Here is a 14,987-nt window from a genome sequence, read left to right as displayed (position 1 = left end):
GGGGGGGGGGGGGGGCTGTTTGGACACTGGCTTATAATATCCCATGATATAGACAATGTGTTAATAGTCGATCCCTCAGAAGGGCATCCTCACTACTCCTTTGTTGATTGAAAAGAGAAACAAACCAAGCTGTTTTGTCACAAGGGGGTGTTTCTTGCATACTTTAGTTTATTTTTTGCAAAGGGTATGTTTCACATGCATACACGTGAAAAATCATAGGACAAGAATTAAATCATACTACATTTAAGGCATACCACATCTTTGCGTTGGGGTATGACCACGTTGAAATTAGTTATTTATAATGGATAACTATGGTGAACTATGCATGCCAAACAGAACTATGCATTGCGATGCCACTGTTTATGGTCATGTGAAGCCATCGTGCAATGGAAACGAGACGGTGGATAGTTAGACGACAGCCAATGATGCCATGGAGAGATGAGAGAGAGTGTGTGTACCCTCACGTTGGGGGTAGTGAAAGAGGTACATAACTACCATCACATTGTGCCAAAAGACATAGTAGTCGCTCAATTCCAAACATACCGCCAAAACGGCTAATTTCGTGTAATGGTGTTCCCTTGCATAGTTGTGCAGCCATGCCAAAATTGACATATTTGCAAAAGGGTCTACATAGTTCTATTGTGGTACCTTTCATACTTCATGTGACCATGAGTCTAGCATAGTCATCTTTCAGCATTACTGAGAGCTATGCACCGTGTGACCACCACCTTAAGGCTTAGTCCTTGGTGTATTTCCCTGGTTACAATGTGAACTTTGAAGACAGCCAGACTTTCAACTGAAGAAAACCGTTTTGTCTTTCTTTCTTGGGTGCTCACCCACCCATGCAGCCCCTTCACTCTGCTGTGCGGACGACGATGGCAAACGCCCTCTTCGCCTTGGAGGCCCCTGGCTGATAGAGTTCTTTGCACGAAGCACTCACAGAGAAATAGCCGGTAGAGGGGCTGATTGTCTCCTCTGACTTTTGAAGAATGGGGCCTACGTTTCTCGCCTTTAGCGTGAGTTCTTGACCGTCTTTTGTCCAGGGATGTCTAAAGACGCAGACGCAGAAGCTCTGGCTATGGATTACTCTCCCAGAGCTTTCAACAGGGGTGCGGATGTGCACGGGTCAGATGCACAACCTGAAGCTCTGGCTATGGGTATACAGCGAGCTCCAGGTCTGCCTGACCAACCTACTACTGTGGCTGCAGCGGGGGCAGTATCTTTTAAGAATAACTTGCCTGTGCTGGACCTTCTTCATTGGTCAGATTCTCCCTCCCCCAACCCAAGTCGAGCTCGCATCTCTGCAACAAACGATAGCAGTGCCTTTATCAATGCATCAGATGAAAGCCCCCTTATCCAGCGCCCTATCCGTTCTGAGGTTCGCACAAGCCAGGTACCTTTCTACTTGCCATTTGGATTTTGTTGTTTGCTATTTTTAACGTCCACAACTGTGGTATTTGACAATCGAAGTTCCGTGACTATTCAAAGGTGCTCACATGCAAACGCAATCAAGTTGAATGGAGTGACAACATTGTGTCACTCTCTGTCTGAATGATTCTTCATCATCTGGTGTTTAGGGTATTTTGGGATTACTTATCACGTTGTGCATTGACAATTTTGTTCCGAAAAGCAATGCTGTTAAGCAGTACTTTAAAAAAAACCTTCTTTACTGCAGGCAATGTTATGAAGCACTATTTGTAAAGAAGCTTTCTTTGCTGAAACTTCTCTATAATGAAATCTCTGAAAACTTAATTAAAATTACAATACTAAGTTACAAACCACCAATCTTTACATTTGTTTCCAAACTAAGCAATTTTGATTTGCTCTTCCTTCGTAAGCTTTTCTACAGGTTGTTATGGCATGATTACCATGAGTGGCCTGCATATGAAGCCAAATTAAAATCTATTTAGTTCACTAGGGTGATAGAATGATGAACGAATCCGTTGAGATAACCATTTTTCTAATATCTTGATTGTCTAGTAAATGAGTTAAGTAATTCTCTTGTGGTGCTCTAATTTTATTAACCATTATGTTTCTTAAGATCTTACCAGTAGCAGTTTGAATTATAAGGCCCTATAAGGGTTAGTTTAGATTACAGTGATAGATTAAGCTCTCCACATTTCAGAACCTAAGAAACTAATCTGGGGTTTTTTTGCAGTATATTAACATAAGCCCAACCCAACAATCCTCTGGCCTTCGAATTTAACTTTACAGGAGACTCACATTGTATACACCGTATTCCATGAGGTCAACCTTATTTCTTAAACTACCTCAAGATGACCTGGGCTACGGTAGCTATTGTGGCTATACTCTTATTGCTTTAGTGTGATCATTATTTGCCGTAAGGCAATTCATTTGAGTGATGTTCTTAAATTGGTTCAAGGTGACCTGGGCTATGCTCTCATGGCTGTAGGCTGTAGCTAGTGGGGCTCTTTCTTAGACAAAAAAATTGGACTGCCTTTGGTAGATGAATTTTCTCATTTACTGCCTTCTCATTGGTGCTTGCCCAGACTTGAACCTTAAGTTATGCATTGGGCTAGGTACCCTTTCCCAATCTATAAACGAGATACCCTTGCGAAGTGACCATATGGACTGCAGTATCTTCTTTTAGAATGACTAGAAGGTAAAACATCTTACATTACATGCGTTCCTTGCGGTATTTCTTTTTGTGTTAAGGGTAAAGTTTATTGTGTACTATCGCTCAGTGAACCCACTCACATAATTTGAGGTACGATTTGTTGGTTCCTCGCCGGATCCATCGTGTACACATGACATGACACAAGCCACACTCACGCATAGAGAGCGGACATCAGGCTCACCTCCCAGCCATAGAGCCAATATGGGCTCACTCCGAAGCCTGGGAGCTTGTAGCCAACAGGCTAGCCTCTACCACAAGGGCGGCAGATTTCCATAAAGCGCGCTGGGCTGCTGATGTGGCAGTACGTACAGATCTCCGCAAATTATGCTGGCTGAATTTGACAGCTTTTGGGAATAAAGCTTTTGAGTTTGAGAAGCTTTTGAGTTTAAAAGATTTTTGGAGCTTTGCTTTTGGGCATCCCTTGTAAGAATAAATAAGCCTCAGGGGCCGAGTTCTCTCGGCATCTGGACGCAGAGATTGAGAGTGAGCACCCGCGGGCTCTTGTACTTTGCACATAGATTAATATAGAAAGAAATTCCGAAAGGGGCGCCAGTCTTTGGGGCCAATACCTCTTGGCACGGAACTATGCCGGGCCGAGTTGTCGTTTGTGAACCGTTTCAAAGTGAATCTCTGCTCTGTCGCGGTAGAAGTTGGGGTGTTCAAGATTGTTACAACTCACACACACTGAAGTTCACTTAATGAAGAAGAAACAGCCTCCTCTCTCATTTTTGGACGCCCTCAGTTGAGGTGTACTTCCAGATTAGCTTGGTGTCCACTTTGCCTCTTTTGAGTTAATTTCCTAGTACCCACCAACTTTTAAGTGTCGCGTGGGGCCTAAATGACTTTGCAATGAGCCTCTAGATACACTTTTACTACTCGGATTTCAGAGCCGACTGGCCCGACCATCTCGTGGCGACCTGCCCTTCACTGTTGCGGGTGAAATTCTTGGGCGTCGCCCGTTTCACACTAGCCATACCATGTCCGGTCATTCGTGACTTCAAAAAGAGGGTCCCAAAAATCAAATGGAAAGAAACCAACAACTAAGGTTAGTGGTTGCCACAACCTCGTGACATACCACTCTTTTGAAATTGCAAACGTCCTCGATTGCACATGTATCCGCAAGAAAGGTTATGTAACATAAATACAAATGACTTAATGAAACCTTCATACTTTTTTCCATTTCTATCTATGATAGAAGTTAACATTATACGTTTAGTATTTTAGAGCAGTGTCCACTTCTATTGCGTTGAATCCGTACGTACATTTGATGTACTAGCTCCATTATTACCCCTCTTTCGAACACATTGAGTTGGGGCATATGTAGGTCGTAACCCAAAGGCCTCAAGGTAAAGCTGCAATACATTCGGTGACTCTAGCAGTTCATACTCTTCCATCCACTTTGCATCCATAGGTGGATAGTTCCTGAACTTCACCAAATACCGTCGTGCAACTTTTCCCTTAACCTTTCTTTCCTTATGTGCCAAAATCTGCTCAGGTACCAAGATCTCATGTAGTTCCTCAACTTCTGGTTGATCCTCATCTGGCATATCTCCCACGAAGGGTCTTGGAGGACTCACGTGAAACACATTATGAATCTTCCAAGTATCAGGTATAGCAAGGTTGCATCCGGCTGTACTGTATGGATCCGTACATACGGATAGGATCCATACACTTTTTTTTTTTTGGGGGGGGGGGGGCGGGGGCTGGGTGGGCTGCTCTATTTCAGCCGATTAGGCCTCTCTTTGCAAGAAATACCTTGCTGCAGCAGAGAGCGACTGGTTTTAGCAGAGAAACAGGTATAGTGCAGTGTGTGCTCCTCTCTTGCAGGTGCCAGCTTTGAGTGCAACGTGTGGTTTGTATTAGTTACTACTTATAAGAGTCAGGACTTCAGACTTCAGTCTTGGATTATCATGATTCATTATGTATTTATTTTGATGCTCTTAGTTTCATGCGACCATGGCAGCAGACATCTGATACTATTTGGTTAGCTAAGCTCACGTTTGTGTTTTCATTGTTCGGTTAGAGTCGTGGACTCTAGTTTTTGGCATTTGCAATGGTCTATTGTTGATTTGCTATGCTTTATGTAAGGTGCAACGGAATGAATGTTTGCGCTTTGCTCAAGATGAGAGCTCCGAACTGTGCTCAAGGTTCCTTTTGTTCTTATGGAAGGTAGAGCCTTCCGTTCTTAATGAGATAATGCTATGATCACAAACAATGTGAATGGACATTGTGCGTGCAAGTGTATGAGACTGAGAGATAGAGAGAGAAGAGAGATACGACACCAGAGACGTTGTCAAACCCTCCTCCGAAGGCCCCACTCTTGTCGGCGAGAGTGGTCTACTTATGATTGCACAAAATGGTACAATCTGTATGCATGAGACTGATGCAAGTCTAAGCTATGTCGACGATGATGACGGGGATGACGAAGTCGACCTAAGGGCTGAAATTTGCAATCTTTCTACTGCTGTCCAAAAACACTATGGGCTGAAATTTGCTGCGGGTCCAAAAACGTTGATTTTTGGGGCTGTTTCTATGGGTCCTTGTCGCTGAAATTCTGCAGGTTTTGGGCTGAAAACAGAGACTTCTTAAGGCTGAAAACTGAGGTTCTTACCGGGCTGAATCTGCTACACTTTAGGGCTGATCGTGCAGGTCTGCTAATGCTGAAAAACGCTGCCTTGCTGAATCTGAAAACGCTGAATCTGGGACCAAAAACGCTAGGCTGATGTTTCTGCTGGTGAGGATGCTGATGCAAAAACGCTATATGCCGTGACTTGCTGGCGATGGTGTTGATGCAAAACGCCAGGCTAGTGCAGTTCCAAAAACGCTAGTGGAAGGGGGTTTCTAGCGATGGTCTTCTTGCTTGGTGGAGGAAACCGCCAAGGTCTTGATGAGAAGTTGCTTGCTGAGCTTGGCTCCTGTTGCCTCTTCTGCCAAATAGTGCTAGCTCTAGTCTGCTTATATACAAACTTAGCAAAATTGCCCTATCTACTTTTGTTGGAAAGTCATTTAAATTAATAAGTGAAAAATGCCAAAAATAGGTAAAATAGGCTAAATGCACTGGAAAATTCCTCTGACTGATTCTGATGGGAATGCTTATGATCATGCTGTGTGCAATCAGAGGATATGCATCTACACTAAGTGACTGGGCATGTATGGTCTACGAATAGACTCACAAAAAGTGCAAGATCACTTCTAATCTAGACTGACTGGACTGACTGAACCCTTGTCGTGCTGTAGCTTGTCCACGGATACACAGGGTTGGATGTGTCACGTGACATCCCCTCCTTTTCAAAGTGAGGTACTGGTACCGAACTGTATGGTGTCGAGGGAGATTGCCAATAGCATCCGGAATTCTGGAAGGGACTCTTCGCTGGCCCACTGTGATGTGTGGGTCGTGCGGTACTTGAACTTCATAAAGGTCTGCAACGCTTGCTTCTTTGGGCCACGCCGAAAGCGACACAAAGTTATCTTCAATGCTTCAACTTCGTCGAGAGTCATGCTTCTTTCTTCGTCAAGAATCTCCATGGCTGAAAATTCATGAACCCATTTCCAACACAAAACCATGAACATACCTATTCCATGTAAAGTGAGTGGAAAAAATCTTGTCGTCCTAATAGACTGTGCATGCAATGTGGATGAACAAAGAGACGGAGTGCCAAACTGTTCACCACACACACGCAAACAATGAGATCGAATCTTTCTCTTATGATCTAAATCAATCAACTGTGGCAATTCACAACGGAAATGCCCATGCTTTGTGCTCATACTTTCATGTGCTCGTTCTATGAATGTGTTATGCCAAGGAAGAGACATGGAATGTGACTCCCTTACATGCATACTTTTCAGCTTTTCATGAACAATCCGCATATATTCGTGCTCATTCATGAGTGAAACGTGCTCAACGTACAATATGTCATGCCTAGGAAAAGGGATCACATAAAGATGCTGACTAAAATATAGGAAACGATCACGAATGAAACACTCGAACAATGCGTGCGTATCAATCATGCAAACACATAATACTTCCTGTGAGGGTTCTTTGGACCTAGGCTCTAGAGCCAAGATCGATCCTTCGTGATTGATCGAATATGCAACGTGGTTAGCTTCGCTAGAAAAAGCATCAACTAACACATCATCCTTGTGAACAATCGCATCTTCTTCATGCAACTCTTTATGCTTGTGAGAAATCACATCTTGATCATGCAAATCATCATGCTTGTATTTATCATCCAAATCATCATGCTGATCATTGTTAATCAAATCGTCATCATGCAAATCATTGTCATTCAAATCATCATGTTGCTCACAATCATGCAAATCCTCTGTGTCATGCTTTGGAGAAAAAGAGACTGAGAGAGTCCCCTTCTCATGAATCCGTTCAATCTTGTCCTGCATATTAGCAATGAGAGATATAGAATGAACAATGTCCTCTCCATTAATGACAATGGGAGAATCACTTTTGGCATTGAGAGTGAAAGTGTTAGCCTCCCAATCAATGAGAGGGTTAGCATCACGAAACCATCGAATGCCCAAAATCATATCACATTTTGAGAGAGGAGAGACAACAAATCTTCTAGTGAAGGCAGCTTGTTGAATTGCAAACAACACATCAAGGCACTCCTCCGTGATGAGAGCGTCCATATCGGGAACAAAGCCAGAGACCTCGATAGGAGATCTCTGACTAACTTCTAGGCGGGATCTCTCAACAAGAGAGGGACTGATCACATCATGCATACTACTTGGGTCAAACAATGTGACAAAACGCTACCCCATCATATGACCATAACATTTAATGAGAGAATTATCAATGGGAGGGTCATGAGAGACTTGGGGCACACTCGTGTTATCATTAATTGCATTGATAGAGGAAGTGGGTTCTGTGGATTCTTTAGATTCATTCGATTCAAGCTTAGGACATGTTCTTTTTATGTGACTCTTAATGTGACAATGAAAACAACGACCTTCCTTAGAATAAGTGCTTTGCTCTTCCGACGTGATGTATCCTCCTACAATTTCTTGTGCTACCTTTTCATCTGAAGTAAGCTTAGGTTTAGCAATTGTGTTAGCCTTACCCTTAGATTCATTGGAAGAATTCTTTTCTGAGAGACTGTTGGAAGATTGGTTAGAAGAGTTACCATTCTTACCAATCTTACCGTTCTTACCGTTTTGAGGGTTCTGAGAAGTCTGCGAGGGACTTGTGGAAGTCTTGCTCTCCTTAGGCTTTCCCTTGTTGTGCTTCATGTCCTGTGCGAGAGCAATCGCTACCGCCTTGTTGAGATCGATTGGGTTGAAGACTTCTACATCAAACTTGATATAGTCGTCTAACCCAAAAAGGAATGCCTCTTTGCGTTCATCATCCGACTTGCGTAATTGGGTACCTAGCTGCAAAACACGATTAGAAAAAGACATAACCGGCATACCATTTTGCTTGAGAGCGCGCCAATCGTCCTTCAATCGTGCGAGGTACTGAGGTGGCATAAACCGTGCCTTGAGCTTGTCTTGGAAATTAGCCCAATTGAAGGAAAGGGGCGTTAGTTCGTCGGCTTCCTCTAGGTGCACGGCTAACTGTGCCTCTTGCCATGCGTGGTACCAATTAATGGCATCACCGACAAGGTACATGGATGCCGTCAAAACTTTGCTATTTCCTGTCTTCTTAGTTGTCGCAAAATAAGCATTAAATTGATGCAACCAAGAATGAATAACCGTAGCATCCATCTTACCATCATACTTACTGAAAGTCAACTTCTCTGTGACTGGATGGTTGGAATCCGCATCATGGCTTGCACCACTTGAGGAACTCCCACGATCTTTGGCTGGTTAGGACTTCGAGGCAAGCACTTGTCGAACCAATTCTTGAGTGCGTAGTTCTCTTTGAGCCTCACGCTCGATCTCCAAGGCCACTCTTTGAGCTTCACGCTCGGCCTTTCTTTCTGTTTTTCTTTCGTTTCGTTCATCGCGCTCGCGTTCTAAAGCAAGGCGATTCGCTTCTTGTTGTGCGGCAATTCTTTCGTTTCTTTCCTCGCGCTCGCGGTCCTTAGCTGCCTGTTGTGCGGCAATTCTTTCGTTTCTTTCGTCGCGCTCGCGGTCCTTAGGTTCTTGTTGTTCTGCTTTTCTTGCTAGTTGTGCCAACGCAACTCGATTCGTTTCTTGTTGTTGTGCCATCATTTCCAACATCGACTTGACCATCTCCTCCATAGAAGTTGGTACAACTTGTGGCGTAGATGGCGAAGGGGGAGGGTCGGAATAATCTCTTGGTGGGGAAAATTCTTCGTCGCCTCTCTCATGCTCATCACCTGTATGCGAAGTATCCATTCTGCTTTGGGTGACGACCATGCACTAGGGTCTTGGGTTCTTGGGTTCTTGAGGGTCTTGAGGTTTTCTTTCGCTTGCAAACCGCGTTTGAGAAGGATCTTCTCTTTACCCAAGTTCTACTCTTTTCCACGGACACACCCCTTGGCGGCCTTGCGCTCACACCAAGGTTGCTTTTTCCCACCTCACGTCGATTGGCCGGCCGCTAAGTGCACGGTCCGCTCTCAATGAGTGAAAAGAGACACAAGGGGAGGCTAGACAAGCCCTTCTTTCTTGGGATTCCTGTCACTCTTCAAAACACAATTAGGAATCGACACGCCCAAGTGAACTTGGGTTTGTGCGACCCCAACAAGCAAAAAAAATTCTTGTGATTCTTGTGGTTCTTTCCTTGAGTGATACAGAACACTGCCAAAGCTCTGATACCAATGTTAGGTGCAGCGGAATGAATGTTTGCGCTTTCCTCAAGATGAGTGCTCCGAACTGTGCTCAAGGCTCCTTTTGTTCTTATGGAAGGTAGAGCCTTCCGTTCTTAATGAGATAATGCTATGATCACAAACAAAGTGAATGGACACTGTGCGTGCAAGTGTATGAGACTGAGAGATAGAGAGAGAAGAGAGATACGACACCAGAGACGTTGTCAAACCCTCCTCCGAAGGCCCCACTCTCGTTGGCGAGAGTGGTCTACTTATGATTGCACAAACTGGTACGATATGTATGCATGAGACTGATGCAAGTCTAGGCTATGTTGACGATGACGACGGGGATGATGAAGTGGACGTAAGGGCTGAAATCTGCAATCTTTCTACTGCTGTCGAAAAATGCTATGGGCTGAAATCTGCTGCGGGTCCAAAAACGCTGATTTTTGGGGCTGTTTCTGTGGGTCCTTGTCGCTGAAATTCTGCAGGTTTAGGGCTGAAAACAAAGACTTCTTAAGGCTGAAAACTGAGGTTCTTACCGGGCTGAATTTGCTACACTTTAGGGCTGATCTTGCAGGTCTACTAATGCTGAAAAACGCTGCCTTATTGAATCTGAAAACGCTGAATCTGGGACCAAAAACGCTAGGCTGATGTTTTTGCTGGCGAGGATGCTGATGCAAAAACGCTATATGCTATGACTTGCTGGCGATGGTGCTGATGTTTTTGCTGCCGAGGATGCTGATGCAAAAACGCTATATGCTATGACTTGCTGGCGATGGTGCTGATGCAAAACGCCAGGCTGGTGCAGTTTCAAAAACGCTAGTGGAAGGGGGTTTCTGGCGATGGTCTTCTTGCTTGCTGGGGGAAACTGTCAAGGTCTTGATGAGAAGTTGCCTGCTGAGCTTGGCTCCTGTTACCTCTTCTGCCAAATAGTGCTAGCTCTAGTTTGCTTATATATAAACTTAGCAAAATTGCCCTACCTACTTTTGTTGGAAAGTCACTTAAATTAATAAGTGAAAAATGCCAAAAATAGGCTAAATGCACTGAAAATTCCTCTGATTGATTCTGATGGATTCTGATGGGAATGCTTATGATCATGCTGTGTGCAATCAGAGGATATGCATCTACACTAAGTGACTGGGCATGCACGGTCGACGAATAGACTCACAACAAGTGCCAGATCAATTCTAATCTAGATTGATTGGACTGACTGAACCCTTGTTGTGCTGTAGCTTGTCCACGGACACACAGGGTTGGATGTGTCACGTGACACTTTATTAGAAGTCTTGGTGAATGATACATAAATGTATGAAGTACTCTCAGTTTTAGGCTTTGTGAAAAAAAGTATGAATTTTTACGTACGTAAAAACTCAATCCATTTTGTACTACTTACCTTACGAACCGAATTTGTACCGAACACTACGTACCTAACTACCTTGGGCAATAGTCTATAAGCAACATTGTTGATCTTGTCAAGTATTTGAAAAGGCCCATAGTAACACATGCTGAGCTTGGGAAATAACCTTGCCGTTCATCTTCTTGCCTGCCGACGAATACAGTGTATTATTGTAAGCATACTCAAGCATGGGTAGATATTGATCCCAGTTGCCCTTATATCTGACACATAGCTTTTCAGCAGATCTAAGACAATAGAATTTGCTTCTTCTGACTGTCCATCAGTTTGTGGATGAAATGAGGAGGAAAACTTGAGCGTGATGCCCATGTTTTCAAATAAGCCTCTCCATACCATGGTACTTGAAAGCATTGTACATAAACAATCGTGCCATCTGATCAAATTTTATCTTCTTCCTGACAAGAATAAATGCACCTGTTTGCTGAACCTGCAAATAATGGTCCATATACCATCATTCCTCGTCAGCATACGTGGAAGATCAAAGATAAAATCCATAGCAATACTTTTTCATGGCTTATTTGGAATAGGCAGTGGCTATAACAACCCTGATGTCTTTTGCCTGTCAAACTTGACCTTTTAGCAAATCAGCATGCTCGCACAAAGGCATCTACATCTCTCCTCAAAGTAGGCCAATAAAAGAATGTCTCGACCGCTTTCACTATTGCATCTATATCCCACGATGCCTTGCATACGGTGGGACATGGCTGAATATGCAGACGCAGCTTTCCAATGATAGGTGTAGCACACTCTTGAGTGGCCAAGACATGCCAACCCTGCCTTTGCTGTGTACTCCATCTCTTCAGCTTTGATGCCCAACTTGAGGGCCAACTCTGGTGAGATAAAGTTTGCTTTAGCACCTGGATCAAGGAAGATAAGTGTTGTTTGGTCTCTGACTTTACCCCACACTTTGCATAACTCACCGGCATCTAAGTTTGGCCTATCGCCCACCATATCTGACACTAACCCAGCTTTGGGTTTGGGCTTCTTCCCTTTCCTGTGTCACAAAGTGATGACGTGGCTACCGACAGCAGAAACCCTAATTTCTGCCAAAAACCCTAAAAATCCTGCAAACCCTAATTTCTACCAAAAACCCTAATTTTGCAAAAACCCTAATTTCTGGAAACCCTAACCCTAACTGTTGGCTGAAACCCTAAGTGGCTGGAAACCCTAAAAGCTGGCGCCAGTGCCACATGGCAACAGTGTACGGATATTTTCGGAAATCACGAAAGTGGAAAAAAGTAGCTAGTGATGCAAATTGGCTAATTTTTGGCTACGCAAGGGAATTTGAGAGAGAGAATTTGCTTTATTTTGGCTCTCATTGAGAGAGAGAGAGAGAGAAATTGCTTTTGAACTGAAAGCTTTTGGGGCTCTGCTTTTGGGCATCCCTTTTAATCTTTATATACGCGGTGAGGGCCTCACTTCTCAGAGCATCTGGATGCAGAGTCTGAGAGTGAAACCCTAACCGCTCTTTGTACTTTGACATTAATTTAATGCATAGCGAGTCTTTGGAGCCAATATCTCTGGGCATGTAACTCTGCCTGGCCAGTGCAAATCTATTGTGATCTGTGAATTGTTTTGAAGTGGTTATTTGGTGCTGTCGCGATCGATTCTTGACTTGGAGTGTCCAAGTCTGTTATAGTGGTATCAGAGCACGACCGATTTCTCTTCTACGAGAAATCCGATCCCCAATTGTTTTTCGGCGGCACCTATGGCTTCACGCAAGGACCAGTCGACTCCCTCTGCATCTGGAGATGCGGGCAGGGATAACAACGAAGATTCCGGCAAAGAGTATTGTCCGCCTCGGCCTACTCAAGCGGAGCAAAGAGAGATGAAGCGTCGTCAATTGATCGGCGATGCAACAAAGATGATACTCAGTTTTGCGAAGGATCCGAAATTGGCAAAATATATGAGCGAGACTTCTTTTCGGGAAGTGCATGCGCAGTGGTAGAAAACCACTACACCACCCCTGAAACCCGCTCTCAAGAAACCTTCTGATCACAAACAGTATTCAGAGAAGAAATTACAAGAGGTGGTTGATGCACGGTGTCAGGAGTTTTTTGGAGCAAGTGATTGCGCATATGTACATACCCATGCATGGTGCATAAAATAAAGAATTGCCCATTCTCCAGAGCCAGGTGGTTACGTGGGGCCCACATGTGTACAGGTAGGACATCATGTACATAGTGCATCGATTTTCACTATCACCAGTACCAATGTGTTTTTTCTATAATAATGAGCAGTTGGTAGCGCGTAAAACTTCTCGAGGAAGCTATCCGCGGGTCGAAGACATGAGGTAAGCAGGTGCGTCAGATGGCATCTAGTGGCGTCAGGAGGTCGAATGGGGTCAATATTTACACGTGGATAAGTACGGACACAACGTCAGTGTTTTCTTGTGATAATTATGCAGAAAGGTCATCATGAGAACTGTATCTGGGGGCCACTTCACGTGATTGCGGGATGCATTATTGGAAAAAGTTGAGTGCCAGGTGTGCGGATGGATACAGCAGGGTGACAACTATGCACTGTGAGGCCACTTTTTGGCATGTTAGGGGTCCGCTTGAGGTCAACTAAAAGGCCAAGGGTGCCCAAGTAATAAAGCTAAGTGTGGGAACTGAAAAAATTGAGAGAAGACCAGAAAAAACGTGGAGAGAAGAGGAGAAACAGCCGCAACTGTGTTTTTGCTGTTTTTGGAGTCTGTTTTGGCCGTAAATTGCTCATTCGAGGTCGGATTTGAGCACTTTGACATTGTCGACTGGGGATTTGGGCCGTTCCGGACGCGATGGCGCTGTTCATTTTGCCAAATTCCTCACTGTTTTTCTGTTGTTTTTGTTGTGTAAGTTTCTCTTGTGAGCGAAGCTTCTGCTCCAATTTGTGATTGTATCTGGCATATTTTACCCATATTGTGTGAGCTATTTGCCCCATTGGTGCTGGGCCAAGCTCAATCGTATATAAACATCAGAAATTCTCCTCTTTTGAGCTAATTTTTTTGGGTGTGTGTGTGTGGGTGTGTCTCTCTGTGTGGAGTGGGTAAATGGGTAGTCTCTCTCCTCTCACTCCATAGGTGTGTTCCCTGTCTCGGCCAGGTGGGTTGTGTAAGCCGAGTGGTGCCCCATAGTGTGTATATATATCATCCCAAGAGTGTGTGTCGGGTCATTATAGAGGCGTTCTGTGTGTTTCCATCCCGCTCAAGGGTCCAATTTACCACAACACTCATATGGCACAAGGTTTAGACTGGGAGGAAGTTTGCTGCAAGGGGAAGACAGGAAGAATAGTCGAGTAGTGATGACCACTCAATCAGGTTTGATACTTTTTCAGGATACTCAAATGCTTCGAAGGCTTTGTCTTTTATACAGCAGTTTGACATCGCTTTCGCGAGAGGACGCTATTCAGAGCACTCCAAGATTCAGAGAGCTGCCTCTTACTTTAAGGGGAATGCTCGCACTTGGGTCCACGCTTCTTTTAAACAAGACTGCGCCAGTTAAATGGCTGAAATTTAAGAAGCTTTTTATTTCTTCTTGGTTGATGCAAGAGTATGAATGAGATATACGAGCTACTTGGAACTATCTTCGGATGACCAAGAAAGATACAATCAATGCTAACTGTGAGAGATTCTGAAGCTCTTTTCTACCCGCCTCTTTATTCAAGATCTCGCTCAGAGAACAGATTGAGCGGTTCACCTACAGAGATCCGAGATCACTGCTTGGAACAAAAGTCAGCTTCTATTCAGGAGTTGATGAGTCATGCGAAGCGGGGCTTTGCCATTCACTTTGGCAGTCTGACCTACCCCACAGATGAGGCCATGACACAACGAGCCGAACAGACTTCTGGGAATGAAAGTGGAAAGAAAAAGAGCAACCCAGAGAAAAAGGATGCAAGACCCAAGCTTACTCCTGAGGAGAGAGCTTGCTTCATCAGAGAGGGGAAGTGCTTTGGATGCGGAGTGACGTTCTACTCGGAATCTCTTGGTACCACAAGAACTATGCCGTGGTTGACTACCAGGCCGAGAAAGCGACTTTGATAAATGAAGCGCTGAGAGATTGTACTTGATGAACTTCAATTTCTTTACTCATTCTTTTGGGAGAGAACTGAACGATGGATAAAGGTTGAATATGTTTTGACCTGAACAAAAGAACGCCAAGATTTTCTGCACACTCATACCGATTGCTTTTTAGAGGGCCTGAAGATCATACCATTGATCTAATACCTGGAA

General features: G+C 44.2%; 1 protein-coding gene across 2 annotated transcripts in view; it reads left to right on the top strand.

Annotated features, from left to right (window-relative positions):
• Positions 1-785: 785 nt before the first annotated feature.
• Positions 786-14,987, top strand: part of LOC147418937 (uncharacterized) — a 66,916-nt gene continuing 52,714 nt past the window's right edge. Inside the window, exon 1 of one of the 2 annotated variants that reach the window (XM_086506017.1) lies at positions 786-1,393. In XM_086506017.1, coding sequence (XP_086362143.1) covers positions 1,046-1,393 — 348 coding nt within the window. In that variant the 5' untranslated portion in view covers positions 786-1,045. The remainder of the gene's footprint in view (positions 1,394-14,987) is intronic. The other variant, XM_086506016.1, reaches the window with a different exon arrangement.

This window comes from Adiantum capillus-veneris, chromosome 29 (genome assembly GCF_014529385.1).
Source record: "Adiantum capillus-veneris isolate H3 chromosome 29, ASM1452938v2, whole genome shotgun sequence".
Classification (NCBI taxonomy): Eukaryota; Viridiplantae; Streptophyta; class Polypodiopsida; order Polypodiales; family Pteridaceae; genus Adiantum; species Adiantum capillus-veneris.
Note: the sequence above shows the minus strand (reverse complement) of the source record. Positions and strands in the feature narration are given on the sequence as shown.